The sequence below is a fragment of the Miscanthus floridulus genome, chromosome 18 (genome assembly GCF_019320115.1).
Source record: "Miscanthus floridulus cultivar M001 chromosome 18, ASM1932011v1, whole genome shotgun sequence".
Taxonomy (NCBI): Eukaryota; Viridiplantae; Streptophyta; class Magnoliopsida; order Poales; family Poaceae; genus Miscanthus; species Miscanthus floridulus.
In genome coordinates, this window is record NC_089597.1 from 29,193,022 (window position 1) to 29,205,300 (window position 12,279).

A 12,279-nucleotide genomic window follows, 5' to 3' on the forward strand; every position below is an offset into this window, starting at 1 on the left:
AACTAATTCATATGACCTCAAAAAAATACGAAACCAGGACCAAAATTCATCAAAAATCGAGCCCTACGCAATGAACCCATGTTTGAGTGCATTTGGCTCTTTTGAATTTTCATTGCTCCTTTGTGCTATTCTATAGACGTGGCTAACGTGACTATAATGCGATCGTTTGCAGACTCGGAGGAGCACCAGACCGACGAGGATTGTGAGTATCGTGAGGAGTACGAGGACGACTACACTGAAGGTGCCACATCCCACCTAATCTCGTAGCACCTATTACGCATGGCTAATGTAGAACTGCTATTGCTTTACTTTACTGTTATAATCATACTATGAAAGGACTTGCATGGTAGTATGCTTTCTTGATGGCCTTTACCTTGACGCAACCTTACCCCTGCATACCCTGCTATTAGGTTAGACACATGCTTACTGCTATATTTTATTCGCTTGTACTTCTACTACGCTTATACTACATTAATACGTGGTGTATTATGGACTACGGGGAGAGTGCTGCGTGTGTGACTTGGGTGTGTGGAGGGTGAGGGTTGTGTCGACCAAGTTAGAGTATATGACGAGCCTAGGGCAAGTCATGCCATGTGGTGCTACCTGGGCACCCTTGGAATGGATACCTGTGGTGGGTAAATGGTATATGAGGTGGTCCTGGGTGTGAACCTGTGATGGGAGGAGCCCGGGATGGAGGTGCTGTGGTGGCACGATAAATGGAAACCCTGATGAAGACATTCTGGCTTGGTCACCCCTAAGGACTTACTAGTACTCAGATTCACCGGGAAGCCTTACGTACCACTCGCCCTATATGGTGCGGGACGGCCGGACTACTTGGTAGGATATTGCCACTACTGCTAGGTTGATAGAGGACAATGCGAGGGAGGTACGGGGTGCGGAGGATCCCCCACACCCTTCCGAGACTTCATGGAGACCTTGTGGACCCGGCTCATGACTCACAGTTTCAGCCACCCCAAACTAGACTTGGGGTGTACCAGGGCTGAATGGTAGAGTGGCATTATCCTAGGCTAGCAAGCGGCCGGAATCAGCCCAGTTGACGATGGTCAGCGAGGAAGGTAGATCTTGTGGTTATGTAAAACCTCTGCAGAGTGTATGGTTGATCGATCGATACATGTGCCGACTTGTCGGCTATGGATCTTTCCTGGGTTTCGCTTAAACTAGATAGAGAGATGAGTCCTTCTTTCCCCCCTGGAAGTGAGTGTTCGGTCGTAGCCAGGGGCTATGGGCCTTGAGACAGTGCTGAGAGGGAGTTGGCCTGTCGACTGAGTGATGGTATGGTTATGGTATGGTGATGGTGTGGAGATGGTGGTATGTCGATCCTAGGATCGAAACCTGGCTCTGGAATGGAGATGGGGTGGAATAGGGTGGTAATGGTGTTAAAACTTGACTATACTTTTATATGTACTTGATATACTAAATAAATAGGAAACCCTAGCATTATAGGTTCCTTTTGACTATATCCAACTTGCATCCAATTTTCACAAAGCAATGCTCATAGGGTTGGGAGTGGCCAGTACAAATCGTACTGATAAATTTTGGCATACAGGTTCTGCTGAGGAGTATAGTTCCGAGGAGTTTGACGATTGAGGGATTCGTGCCTACGCTTGAGTTTAGCGATCTTATCTACAAGCCGTTCTGGATGAATGCTACTTTTTATTCCGCCAATGCTGCGATGTAATAAATTATGTAATTCCGCACTATTTGTACTCTGATATTATCGATGTTTGGATGTGATATTCGACTGGAATTTGGGTAATATGATCTACCACGGTCTTATTACACTTTGACTCTGTGGATTTCCTATCACGGAAATCGGGGTTGTTTCATAAAGAGAGGATCTCTGCAGTACTGCAGAGGGCTCTAGAACCAGGCTAGTGCTATAGAGTATTATTTGTTTCCATAGAGAGGATGCCAGGTGTGTGGCACTGAGCTGGCCCAATCGTCATTTTGCTTAATTTCATGCATCTTAAATTTGCATGGTTTTATTCAATCTTGTAGATATACTTTGACTAGGGTGTATAGATGCTTATACATTATTGTTGGATATAGACATAATAAAATGCTGCTACAAAATAAGAAAACCACTATGGGTGGCTCTCAAGTATTGACCCACAACCAATTTGGAACTTGACTCATCACAGTTCGCATATATTATCAAACATACAAATGGCATGGTGAAAAAAGTGTGTAAAATAAAAAATATTAGACAACTATGCTACCTTACATTCATATATACACAATAGTCGCTAATTATCAAAGCGAAAATAACCTTAGCTACAATGTACATGCCATCTCAATAGTTTTTCTTTTGCCGGGGTTTTTGGACAAGTGATAGATATTGTTCTTTCCAAATCATTGCATGGATTTATGTTGTGTAACTATGTACGTAGGCAATGTACATTATAATAAATTATAATAAATATATGTATGTGTGGACTGTGTAACAACTTTACGGGTAAAAGTCACTGATATTAATGAACTCCACCATGGATGGAAGTGAACTCTAACGTTGGGTTTGGCATGTGTTCTTTATATGTAGAGTAATGCCAAAGTTATAATGTGTTACTCACTCCAAGTAGCTGGTTATTATTGACATTCATATTGTTTAGGAGGTATATATCCAGAGTTAGACTACTTTGATTATTTTGTGGATAAAAATTATGATTGTTTTGTGTAGAGTATCAAGTGGTTTTCTGCCAAACATGGCTATGAAAATGTTAAAACATGTAACACATTATTACTGGATCAAAAAAGGAAGTCATTATCACCATATGCATTATTTAAGAGATATCTAGGAAGCTAGACTACTTGGATGGTTTTGTGCATAAAAAGGATTGTTCCATTGGGGTTCTGACAAACATGGCTACCAGTGGTTGAGTTTTTCTTTCTTTTTTACTTACTTTACTAAAGGAGTTTCTTTCCCTGCAATGCTTTACAGGTGGACTACAGTGTTAGCGCCACCAGTATTTTCTCTAAGTGGCCGTCAATGTGTATAGTATAAAATCCATATTTCCCAAAATTTTTGATAATTTCCAACTATGTAATCCCCAACAAAATAATTATTCCCAAAGTTTCATAGTTAGTGAACCAAACATACTACATCTGTTGGAAGAATTACAAGTCTTATGGTGTTTATAAACACTACTACTGTAGGGCCTCTACCACTCATAACTGGCTTGTATTGTAACATGAAATTTTTCAGTAAAGAAGAAAAAGGAGACCGTACAAATTTGAACTGGGGCATCTGATTGTGAGGTAGAACAAGCAACAATGGTATGAAAAACAATCATGTAACCGTTTGACAAGAGTGTACCATTCCGAATTGGTTTTAACTCTTGATGGTGGGGTCTCAAAAAGGCGTGGTTACAACTTGAGCCATATTTATCACAACAATCTTTGTTAGAATCCCTCACACGAGAATGAAATAAGCATTGATTTTTTTTTTCAAAAACAAGGAGCATAACTGTGGCACATAGAGAGGGGATGAGTTTTCTGTGCAATACTTTAGAGGGACCCTAGAACCATGGGTATTACAGAGTATTTGTTTCCATAGAGAGGATGTCAAACGCATGGCACTAAGCTGGCCCAAACCCTAGACGTGCAACAATGACTCAACGACATGTGGACTAGAATTAGAATGTTCTTCAATACAATAGCCATTGGATAACAGAGAGTGCGAGACCATGTCAACGGCAAAGGATAATGTCCCAATGGGCGCACAGCTCCACCAGCTCGGCCTCTACTTTACTCGTGTTGCGAGCTCACTTCCTTCTTGGGTCAGGCTCGGAGAAAGCAGTATACTTTTTTTTTCTTTTGTTTCATATTAAAGCCTCTTTAGCAGAGCTTCTGCGTTGAACTCCAGAGGATCAATGTCGAATAGTTATTTTTATAGAAAAGTAATTCTATATAAAATTTGTGAAGTGGATCTCTAAAATGAATTAGGAGTATGAGAGCAGAAAAAAAAGATAGCTTCCATGTAGAATGACTTTAGGCATTGAACTTATCTTATAGGATTACTTTCAGCAACAGAATCACTTATCTCTAAAATTCATTTACAAAAAAATGAGAAGCCAAAAAGTACTATAAAAATAATTTTTAGAGGTGTCTCTATTTTTTAACCATGGTTTTGAAAGTGGTCCCGACTGGTATTGTGTACCGGATAACATTGAACATGAAGTATATCAAAATTTCCAATTTAAATATGTAAAATCATAAAAAAAAAAAGAGGAGAGAAGCAGCTTTCTTCAATCGAGGATGTGTGCAGGGAGTTGGAGCCATCGTGGCTTCACCAGTAAGGACTGGTGAGTTCGCCAGGTACGAAATGAGGATTGCAGGAGCGAGGCTTGAGGGTGGAGGCAAAGGAACTAATGGATAGGGTGGAGAAGTGGACAGAGCGGTGGTGGAGTGGAACTATGGAGGGCTGGTGGGCAGCAGATGAAGGATTAGGGTGACGGTGACCAACGACCAGGCGAGGGGCAACGACGTGGTTCCCAACCTCACAACTTCGTGAGTGGGCGATGGCTGACAGGTTCACGAGATGCGAGATGCGGGAGTAACAAGGACGATACATAAGGAACGTCCCCATACCCATTGGGGATGATTTTTTGCCCGTTAAGATCCCCGCGGAGAGAGATATGATCCCTAAGGATGGCAACGGGGCGGACACGCGCCCAAAACCCGCCAACAAAACCCGCCTTGAATCTGAACCATGATTCGGGTGAAAATTCACCCCCCACCCCGAACCCGACGAGGACCCGAAACCCGACGGGGGACCCGAGACCCAAGTTTCAGCAACACAGACTGCAGGCGAATCCGCAGGAGCGCAGAGGGGAGATGGTCGTGACACGTGGTGGCAGAGGTTGAGGTCGTGGTCTCTAGGTTTCCATGGAGATGCGTTGCGCCTCCGTGGCCTACTAACCTTGAGTCGCGACAGATGCGCTGTGCCTCCATGGCCTTGAGACGTGGCGACCGGTGAGCAATGCAAGAGGCGCCGAGCGGGTGGAGCCGCGAGCCACGTCCCACGGCGAAGGCCGGAGGCGCGCGCCCTGCGGAGGCTCACGCTCGACTGGCAAAGCGGAGGCTCGCTGCGCGCGAAGTGCTAGAGGCGGCGGCGGAATGGTGCCACGGCCCACGGCGGAAGCGAGCGCCCTGCGGAAGTACGTCAGATGCGCGGGTAGGGGTGCGGTGCAGGGTGCGGGCTGAGTGGCAGGTGAAGGGGAGTGGGGTGAGGAGTCAATCAGTCAACTGAGTCTGGAATATATACCTAGGGTTACAAAATGTCGGGTCCCGACGGGCACCCGCGGGGGAGAAACAAAACCCGCCCCCGACCCACCCCGTTTTAGGTCCCCGAACCCACAAACCCGCCGGGCGAAAATCAGACCCGCCCCTACCCCCACCGGGTCTGAAACCCACGGGTTTCAAGTCAAAACCTGACCCGTTGCCATCCTTAATGATCCCATCCCCGTCTCCTAATAGATCAAATACTTGTCAAGTAACGGGGCCGTTGCCACCCCTAGTCCTAGTAGTGTGGTCCCTTATCCCCACCCCCACCCCCACCGCCCCCACGTCGCTCTGTGTTGGCAGGCGGGATGACGTGGGCATGGAGTGAGCTATTTTAAATTGATTTAATTTTATGACCAGACAACATTACTAATAACCCCTAGTAAAATGACTTCTAGAGGTGATCGGTAATTTTGTCCGTCCCTGTTAATGCTTGATTTTTGTGAGACCCATGTAGCAAGAGTTGCAAAAACCGCTTCTAAATTCTATTTTAACCGCGGCTAAACATATTTTTTGTATAGTAGTGAAAGGAGTTCTACCAACAGAAAAAAAAAGTGCAACTTATATAAATTTCGACTAACAATTATTCAAATCATATACAAAGAGGAGCCTGTGATCCTCTTTGAGGCGAGTCAAATAGCCAATGCCCGATAGCCGCGCCCACTGGCACCTGGCCTTGGGCCCTCGGCCGGCGTCTCGGCGGCTGGTCTGGTGAGGCCTGGTAGCTATGATCCGCCAGATGCTCAGAAGTCAGAACAGAGCAATCACGGTGACTGGCGAAGGCGAGGCCAACGGAGAAGACAGCCGAAAGGGAAGGGGGTGCTTGGTTGGTGCACAAGACTCGCTCGTCGAGTCCACGCCCCCGCGTGTTGGTGTTTCTTCCGTGAATTGCCTCCGTGCTTGCCTGGATATTTTACGTGTTTAGTTGGCCGAATTTTGGAAATTGGGCGTAGCACTTTCGTTTTTATTTGACAATTAGTGTTCAATTATAGACTAATTAGGTTCAAAACGTTCGTCTCACGATTTCCAACCAAACTGTGTAATTAGTTTTTTTTCGTCTACGTTTAATGCTCCATGTACGTATCGCAAGATTTGATGTGATGACCACTATAGCACTTTTTAGGAATTTGAGTTTGGAACTAAACGCGGCCTCAGTCCAGCTTATCCGATCCAGTGGAAAAACGCGTGGAGCCAGAAGATGCAAGCGACTCGCACCAGTCAATGCCACGGCCACTGCTTTCGTTGCAACACATGAACACAGGCCGTGTTTAGTTGAGCCGAATTGGCTACAGTGCCGTTTGGTTTTTATTTGGTAATAATTGTCCAATTGTTGACTAATTAGGCTTAAAACGTTCGTCTCGTAAAGTACAACCAAACTGTGCAATTAGTTTTTGATTTCGTCAACATATAGTACTCCATGCATATACCACAAATTTAATGTGACGGGAAATTTTCTTTTTACATAGTGCCAAATTTTGAAATTTAGGAGCAACTAAACATGGCCACAACTAGTCTGCAGCCGAGAAAACTATCCAAAGCCGTAGACGCTGCCCGTTGCTGCGTGCGTTGACATGTAGACTTCGCGTGCCTCGCTGGAAGTAGCTGCTGCGGCGCATCTTGCAGGCCCTTCGCCATCTACACGCGCCGCGCGTCAAGATGGAGCACGGCGGCAGGTTCGGCCCCGCCGGCGGCTACGACAACAGCAGCAGCGGTGGCAGCAGCCCGGCGGCGTCCCCGCGCTCCGGCCCCTCGGACAGCGACGGCTCCAGCAGCAGCAACGCCGACGAGGCCGACCGCGCTGGTCGCCAACTGGTGACCGTGGCCGAGTCGTCCGCTTGCGTGCTCGATGACATCGACAGGCACCAGCAGCGCATGCTCGCCCTCCTCCCGGCCTTCTCCTCTCCCGCCAGGCCCCGCGCGCGCGCGGACGCCTTGTCTCGCTGGCTCGCCGGGTTCGGTGCCGACTGGGTGCTGGACACGGGCACGTTGGGCGGGGGCCAGCACGGTGGTGGTGGTCTCCTATCGCGGCGGGAGGTCGGGAGGAGGGTCAAGGCGTGGGCGCAGGCGCTGAGCGCCATGGAGCACGCATTCCGCCTTCGCCACCAGAAACTCATGGCCGCGCAGGTGGTCGCTATGGGGGAGCTCGCGGCCGCGAGCGCCGGAGCGATGCTGACGCTGGCCGGCGCCGTGGCCGCGCTCGGGAGCTCCCCGTCGAAGCTGCTGGCGGTGCTCGACGTGTATATCCCAGTGTCGGAGGCGTTCCCCGTCCTCGCGAGGCTCTTCTCCTGGGGCCCCGCGCACCCGGTCTCGGTCGCCGCCGAGGCCGCGCTCGCTGGGCTGGTGGACGCGGCCCGGCGCTGCAGGCGCGACCTCCGGACGTCGTTCATAAGGTCGCACTACCCGTGGCGGATGCCACAGGGTGGCGAGGTGCACCCGTGCGTCGGATTCTGGATGGGCTACTTTCGCTGCCTGCTGCGCAACCGCATCTCCCTCTACTTCGTCCTCGCCGCCGCCGACGACGACAGTGACAGCGACAGCGAAGCACGGGCGCCGCCGCGCGTGCCAGCTGGCGGCGGCGGCCTCGGCCTGGTGGGGGAGCTCATATCGTGCCTGGAGGCCGTGCTGGAGGAGAAGTCTGCCGCGCTAGCGTTTCCGGGGCTGAGGCAGGTGTTCATGCTCAACAACACGTTCGCCATCGTGCGCCGCACGGTGCGCTCCGACCTCAAGCTGTTCCTGCCGCCGGGGTGGGTTCGCGTCCGCGAGGAGCGCATGGAAGGCTACATCAAAGGCTACATGGACGCGTCGTGGAAACCCGTCGTGTCTCGCTTGGACGGCGGCGGCACCAAGACCAAGTCTGGCGCTGCTCTCCGGCGCCGAAGCAATCGGCTGAGTGCGTTCTACACGGCGTTGGAGAACACCTGCAGCGCGCAGAGATGCTGGAAGGTGCCCAACCCGGTGATCCGGGGAATCCTCCGGAAGACTGTTGCAGAGAATGTTGTGCCGGTGTATCGACGGTACTTGGAAGACCATCCGGAGGTAGAGGTGGCCAAAGGGCGCACCGTGGAGGAGATGGAGCAGCACTTGTCAGATTTGTTTGAAGGATAGAAGGTGGATGCATGGAATATATTTTGGCCTTGATCGGCTGCACTCGTATTCGTCTCATTTCGCGTGGGTTAGACTAAACACGTAGAATGGAGTGAATACCAATGCAGCTATACAAGTAAAGTGAGTAATATTCATGCACAAATTTTTTTCTAGTATTTTGAGGTGTACAAGTACAAGTACAGGAGGAGGGCATTGAATGTTAGTCTTTGAAACATTGCCTTGTAAAGTTCTAAAAATAAATCTTGTATATTTAGAATATATAGTAAGATCAACTACAAGAAGCTCTTTATATTCTTCCATATTAATAGGAATATAAATTTTGATGAAAAAAGTTCCCCCAACAACTTATTCAACTAGATCCCCAACTGTTGCCATACACTTTTCTTGGTTTCTAGCTAGGCGAAGATGCAAAATGAGGTTAACTCTCTAAAGTCTGCATAGATATAAGATATAAGGAAACTATTGGAGGGTGATAAGCTATGGAGACCAATTTTTGTTCAAATGACTATCTAAACGAGGATTTAGAGAATAAGACTAATGGATAACAAGGAATCAGCTTTGACCTAAGAAAAAAAAATGAGTTCATGTTGACTTACTCCATAATATTTAATCGATTTGGATAAATAAATGTCAAAAAAATGTTTTCGCAAGTCGGAAATATTTTTTTAAATATAAGTTTACAATCAAAGATCTGGGGAAAATGTCCCAAAATAATCTAGAGAGACTATTCTGGTAAAAAGATTTAGGAAAAAAGTTCCAATGAAAAATGTTTAACAAAAAAAGTTCAGATGAGAATGTTTGACAAGGAGTCTCAAAATATTGGGAAAACGTTTTATGAGAGCTCTTAAGGAACCTTTTGTTTGGTTGGAAAATGTTGACGTTGAGGATGACCCCAAACCAACACACCAGCAGGGCCTTGGACGCCCAAAGAGGTTGCACACAACCTGCAACGCAGCGAGAACGCGGCGTAATCGATCAAACCAATCTAAAGATCGGTGAGACTGATGTAGAGCTTGTTCTTGGCCGGAAAAGCTCCCGAACCTCTCCCGGGAAGACCCGTCAGGGAGGAGCACGTGGAGGATCTCCTAGGACCAGCAAGGCTGCCTAGGATGCCGCTGAATCTCACCGGAAACTCAACGAACAGCAAGAGGGGTTGAGAGAGAGGAATTAGGGAATAAGGAGTTGATAGATTGGTTTGTATGACGATTGGATAGATGGGATCTCAATCGGCCATGCTCCTCTCATATATATAGAGGGGGGTGGTCTTATCCCAGTAGGAAATCTCTCCAAGCCTTATTTTCTAAGTTTCCCACGAGTTTGGAACAGTTCGGATCAGGAATCCAAAAGGCCAGATCCGAACAGGATTTTCTGTCAGGTATGTCGGAAGTCTAGTCGGAAGTCCAGTCGGAAGTCCCGACTTGTGTCGGAAGTCTCCGACTCGAGTCGGAACTCCGACAGTCAACTTCCAACGTAGGGATAACCCCAGACACCCGAGCAGATTTCCTTCAGGCTTCCCGGAAGTCCCGACACACGTCGAAACTTCCGACAGTCGGAAGTCCCGACTTGGGTCGGAACTCCCAACGACTGAGGCATCTTTCCTGAGGGCATAACTTCTTCATCCGGACTCCGAATTAGACATTCCATATATGTTTCTTGACCGTCTCGACTGAGAGGAACGCAATGGCTGAAGTCCGTTTCACATTTTGACAACTTCACAAAATGAACATTTTTGGTTGTCAACATATGCCCCCCTGTTTTCAGGTGAATGATGCATAAACCTGAAAACACTTAATCAAATAAATTAAAACCAAACAGCGACGATTCCCATCTCATCGACTGCTCAGTGGCTAAGGACGATGTATACATCGGCCATTTTTCTAAGGGCGATACATGTATCGGCCATTGTTTGGTGAGCACTTAGGCTTCTTGCCAAACACTTGGAAAGTACCTTTTTAAGTACCTCCCGTTGATTGCTCTCGTGAGACGTTCACCTTGCAATGTCTCTAGCACATATGAATTTCCGAATATAACTTTGACCACTTTGTAAGGACCTTCCCAATTCGGTGACCACTTGCCAAACTGATTGCTCTTCGATCCAATTGGTAGTATGGTTTTCCACACCAATTCTCTCACTTGGAAGGATTTGCTCCTGACTTTCTTGTTGTACGCTTTGGCAACTCGAGCTTTATCTTTCTCTATTTCCTTGAGAGCTTTTAATCTCACATCAGTCACCTCATCGATATTATCCATCATCAAATCATGATACACAACAGCTGATAAATCATTTTGTTTAGCAAGCCTATATGCATCCAAATTCACTTCGACAGGCAACACGGCCTCTTGGCCATATACTAACTCAAAAGGAGTAACCTTTGTAGCACCATGCCTTGAAATGCGATGTGCCCATAGAGCCTCAGACAAAACTTCATGCCATCTCCTTGGATTCTCCTCAATTTTCTTTTTGATGAGCTTGATCAAAGTCTTATTACTAGACTCAGCTTGGCCATTGGCTTGAGCATAGTATGGAGATGAATTGAGTAACTTGATCTTATATAATTCAGGCAAATTGCCTCACCTCTTTAGACACAAACGATGTCCCTTGATCTGTAGTTAATGTTTGAGGGATGCCGAATCTATGAATAATATGCTCAGTAATGAACTTAATTACTTCCTTGTGTGTCATATTCTTCAAAGGAACTCCCTCGGTCCACTTAGTAAAGTAATCTGTAGCAACTAACACAAATCGGTGTCCCTTCGAAGATGAGGGATATATTTGGCCAATGAAGTCTAACCCCCAACCACGAAAAGGCCATGGTTTGATGATAGGATGAAGCACAGCAGCAGGCACAAGCTGAATATTTCCAAACTTCTGGCACTCTTCGCAACCTTTATAGTAGCGAAAACAATCGGCCATCATAGTAGGCCAATAGAAACCGGCTCTACGTAATAACCACTTCATCTTCAGGGCCGATTGATGCGTACCATAGATTCCTTCATGGACTTCTCCCATAGCCACTCTTGCCTGATCTGATCCCAAGCACTTAAGCAGCAAATCTTCGGCGGTTCTTCGATAAAGCTCATCATTATGCAATACATATTTGAAAGCGCTCCGCCGAATACTTTTATCAATTTTGGCACTTGGATCACGTAGATATCTCAACAAGGGAGTCCTCCAATCTTCTAAATCGGCCCCAACATCACTGGAAGTTATATCAGGCTGATTTGATAGCTTCTCAAGCGAATTGACCGGGTTGGTCACAGGGGAGTCGGCTGAACCAACTGGGCTGGTTGGCTTAACCGATTTAGAGGTGTCGGCTTGGCCAACTAGGGCAGTCGGCTTAGCTTGACTTGGCCACAGCAGAAGAGTAGTCGGCTGAGCCAACTTGGTCAGTTGGCTGAGCCGACTGGTCTGTACCTACACAAGAAAAATTGAAATCTTCATGCATTGGCTATTCTTGAATATGGAAATTATGTCCACTGACATCATAGCCAGATGCTTGCTGAGCTAACATGTTGGCCTTTTGATTTTCATGCCTCGGAATATGCTGAATTTGAAATTCGGCAAAATAATCAATAACATCAAGGCAAGCATCAAGACAAGCTCTTAGTGATCCTTCCAAACATTGAAATTCACCAGCAACTTGTTGTACTACCAGCAAAGAATCACCATAAGCTTCAACATGTTTTACTTCCATAGACCGCAACATGATCAACCCGAATAATAGAGCTTCATATTCGGTTTGATTGTTGGTACAAGAGAAATCTAATCGGCTTGACATTCCAATTTCAGCACCATTAGGGGAAATAAGAATAATACCAACACCTTGGCCATCTTTACAAACCGATCCATCAAAGTATAATTTCCATGGAGTA

At 46.9% G+C, this 12,279-nt stretch overlaps 1 protein-coding gene across 1 annotated transcript; it reads left to right on the forward strand.

Annotated features, from left to right (window-relative positions):
* Positions 1-6,759: 6,759 nt before the first annotated feature.
* LOC136522997 (exocyst complex component EXO70B2-like) lies at positions 6,760-8,610 on the forward strand. The gene has a single exon (XM_066516783.1). It carries the CDS (start codon positions 6,958-6,960, stop codon positions 8,404-8,406), a length of 1,449 nt encoding a protein of 482 aa, XP_066372880.1. The 5' UTR covers positions 6,760-6,957; the 3' UTR covers positions 8,407-8,610.
* The last annotated feature ends 3,669 nt before the right edge of the window (positions 8,611-12,279 follow it).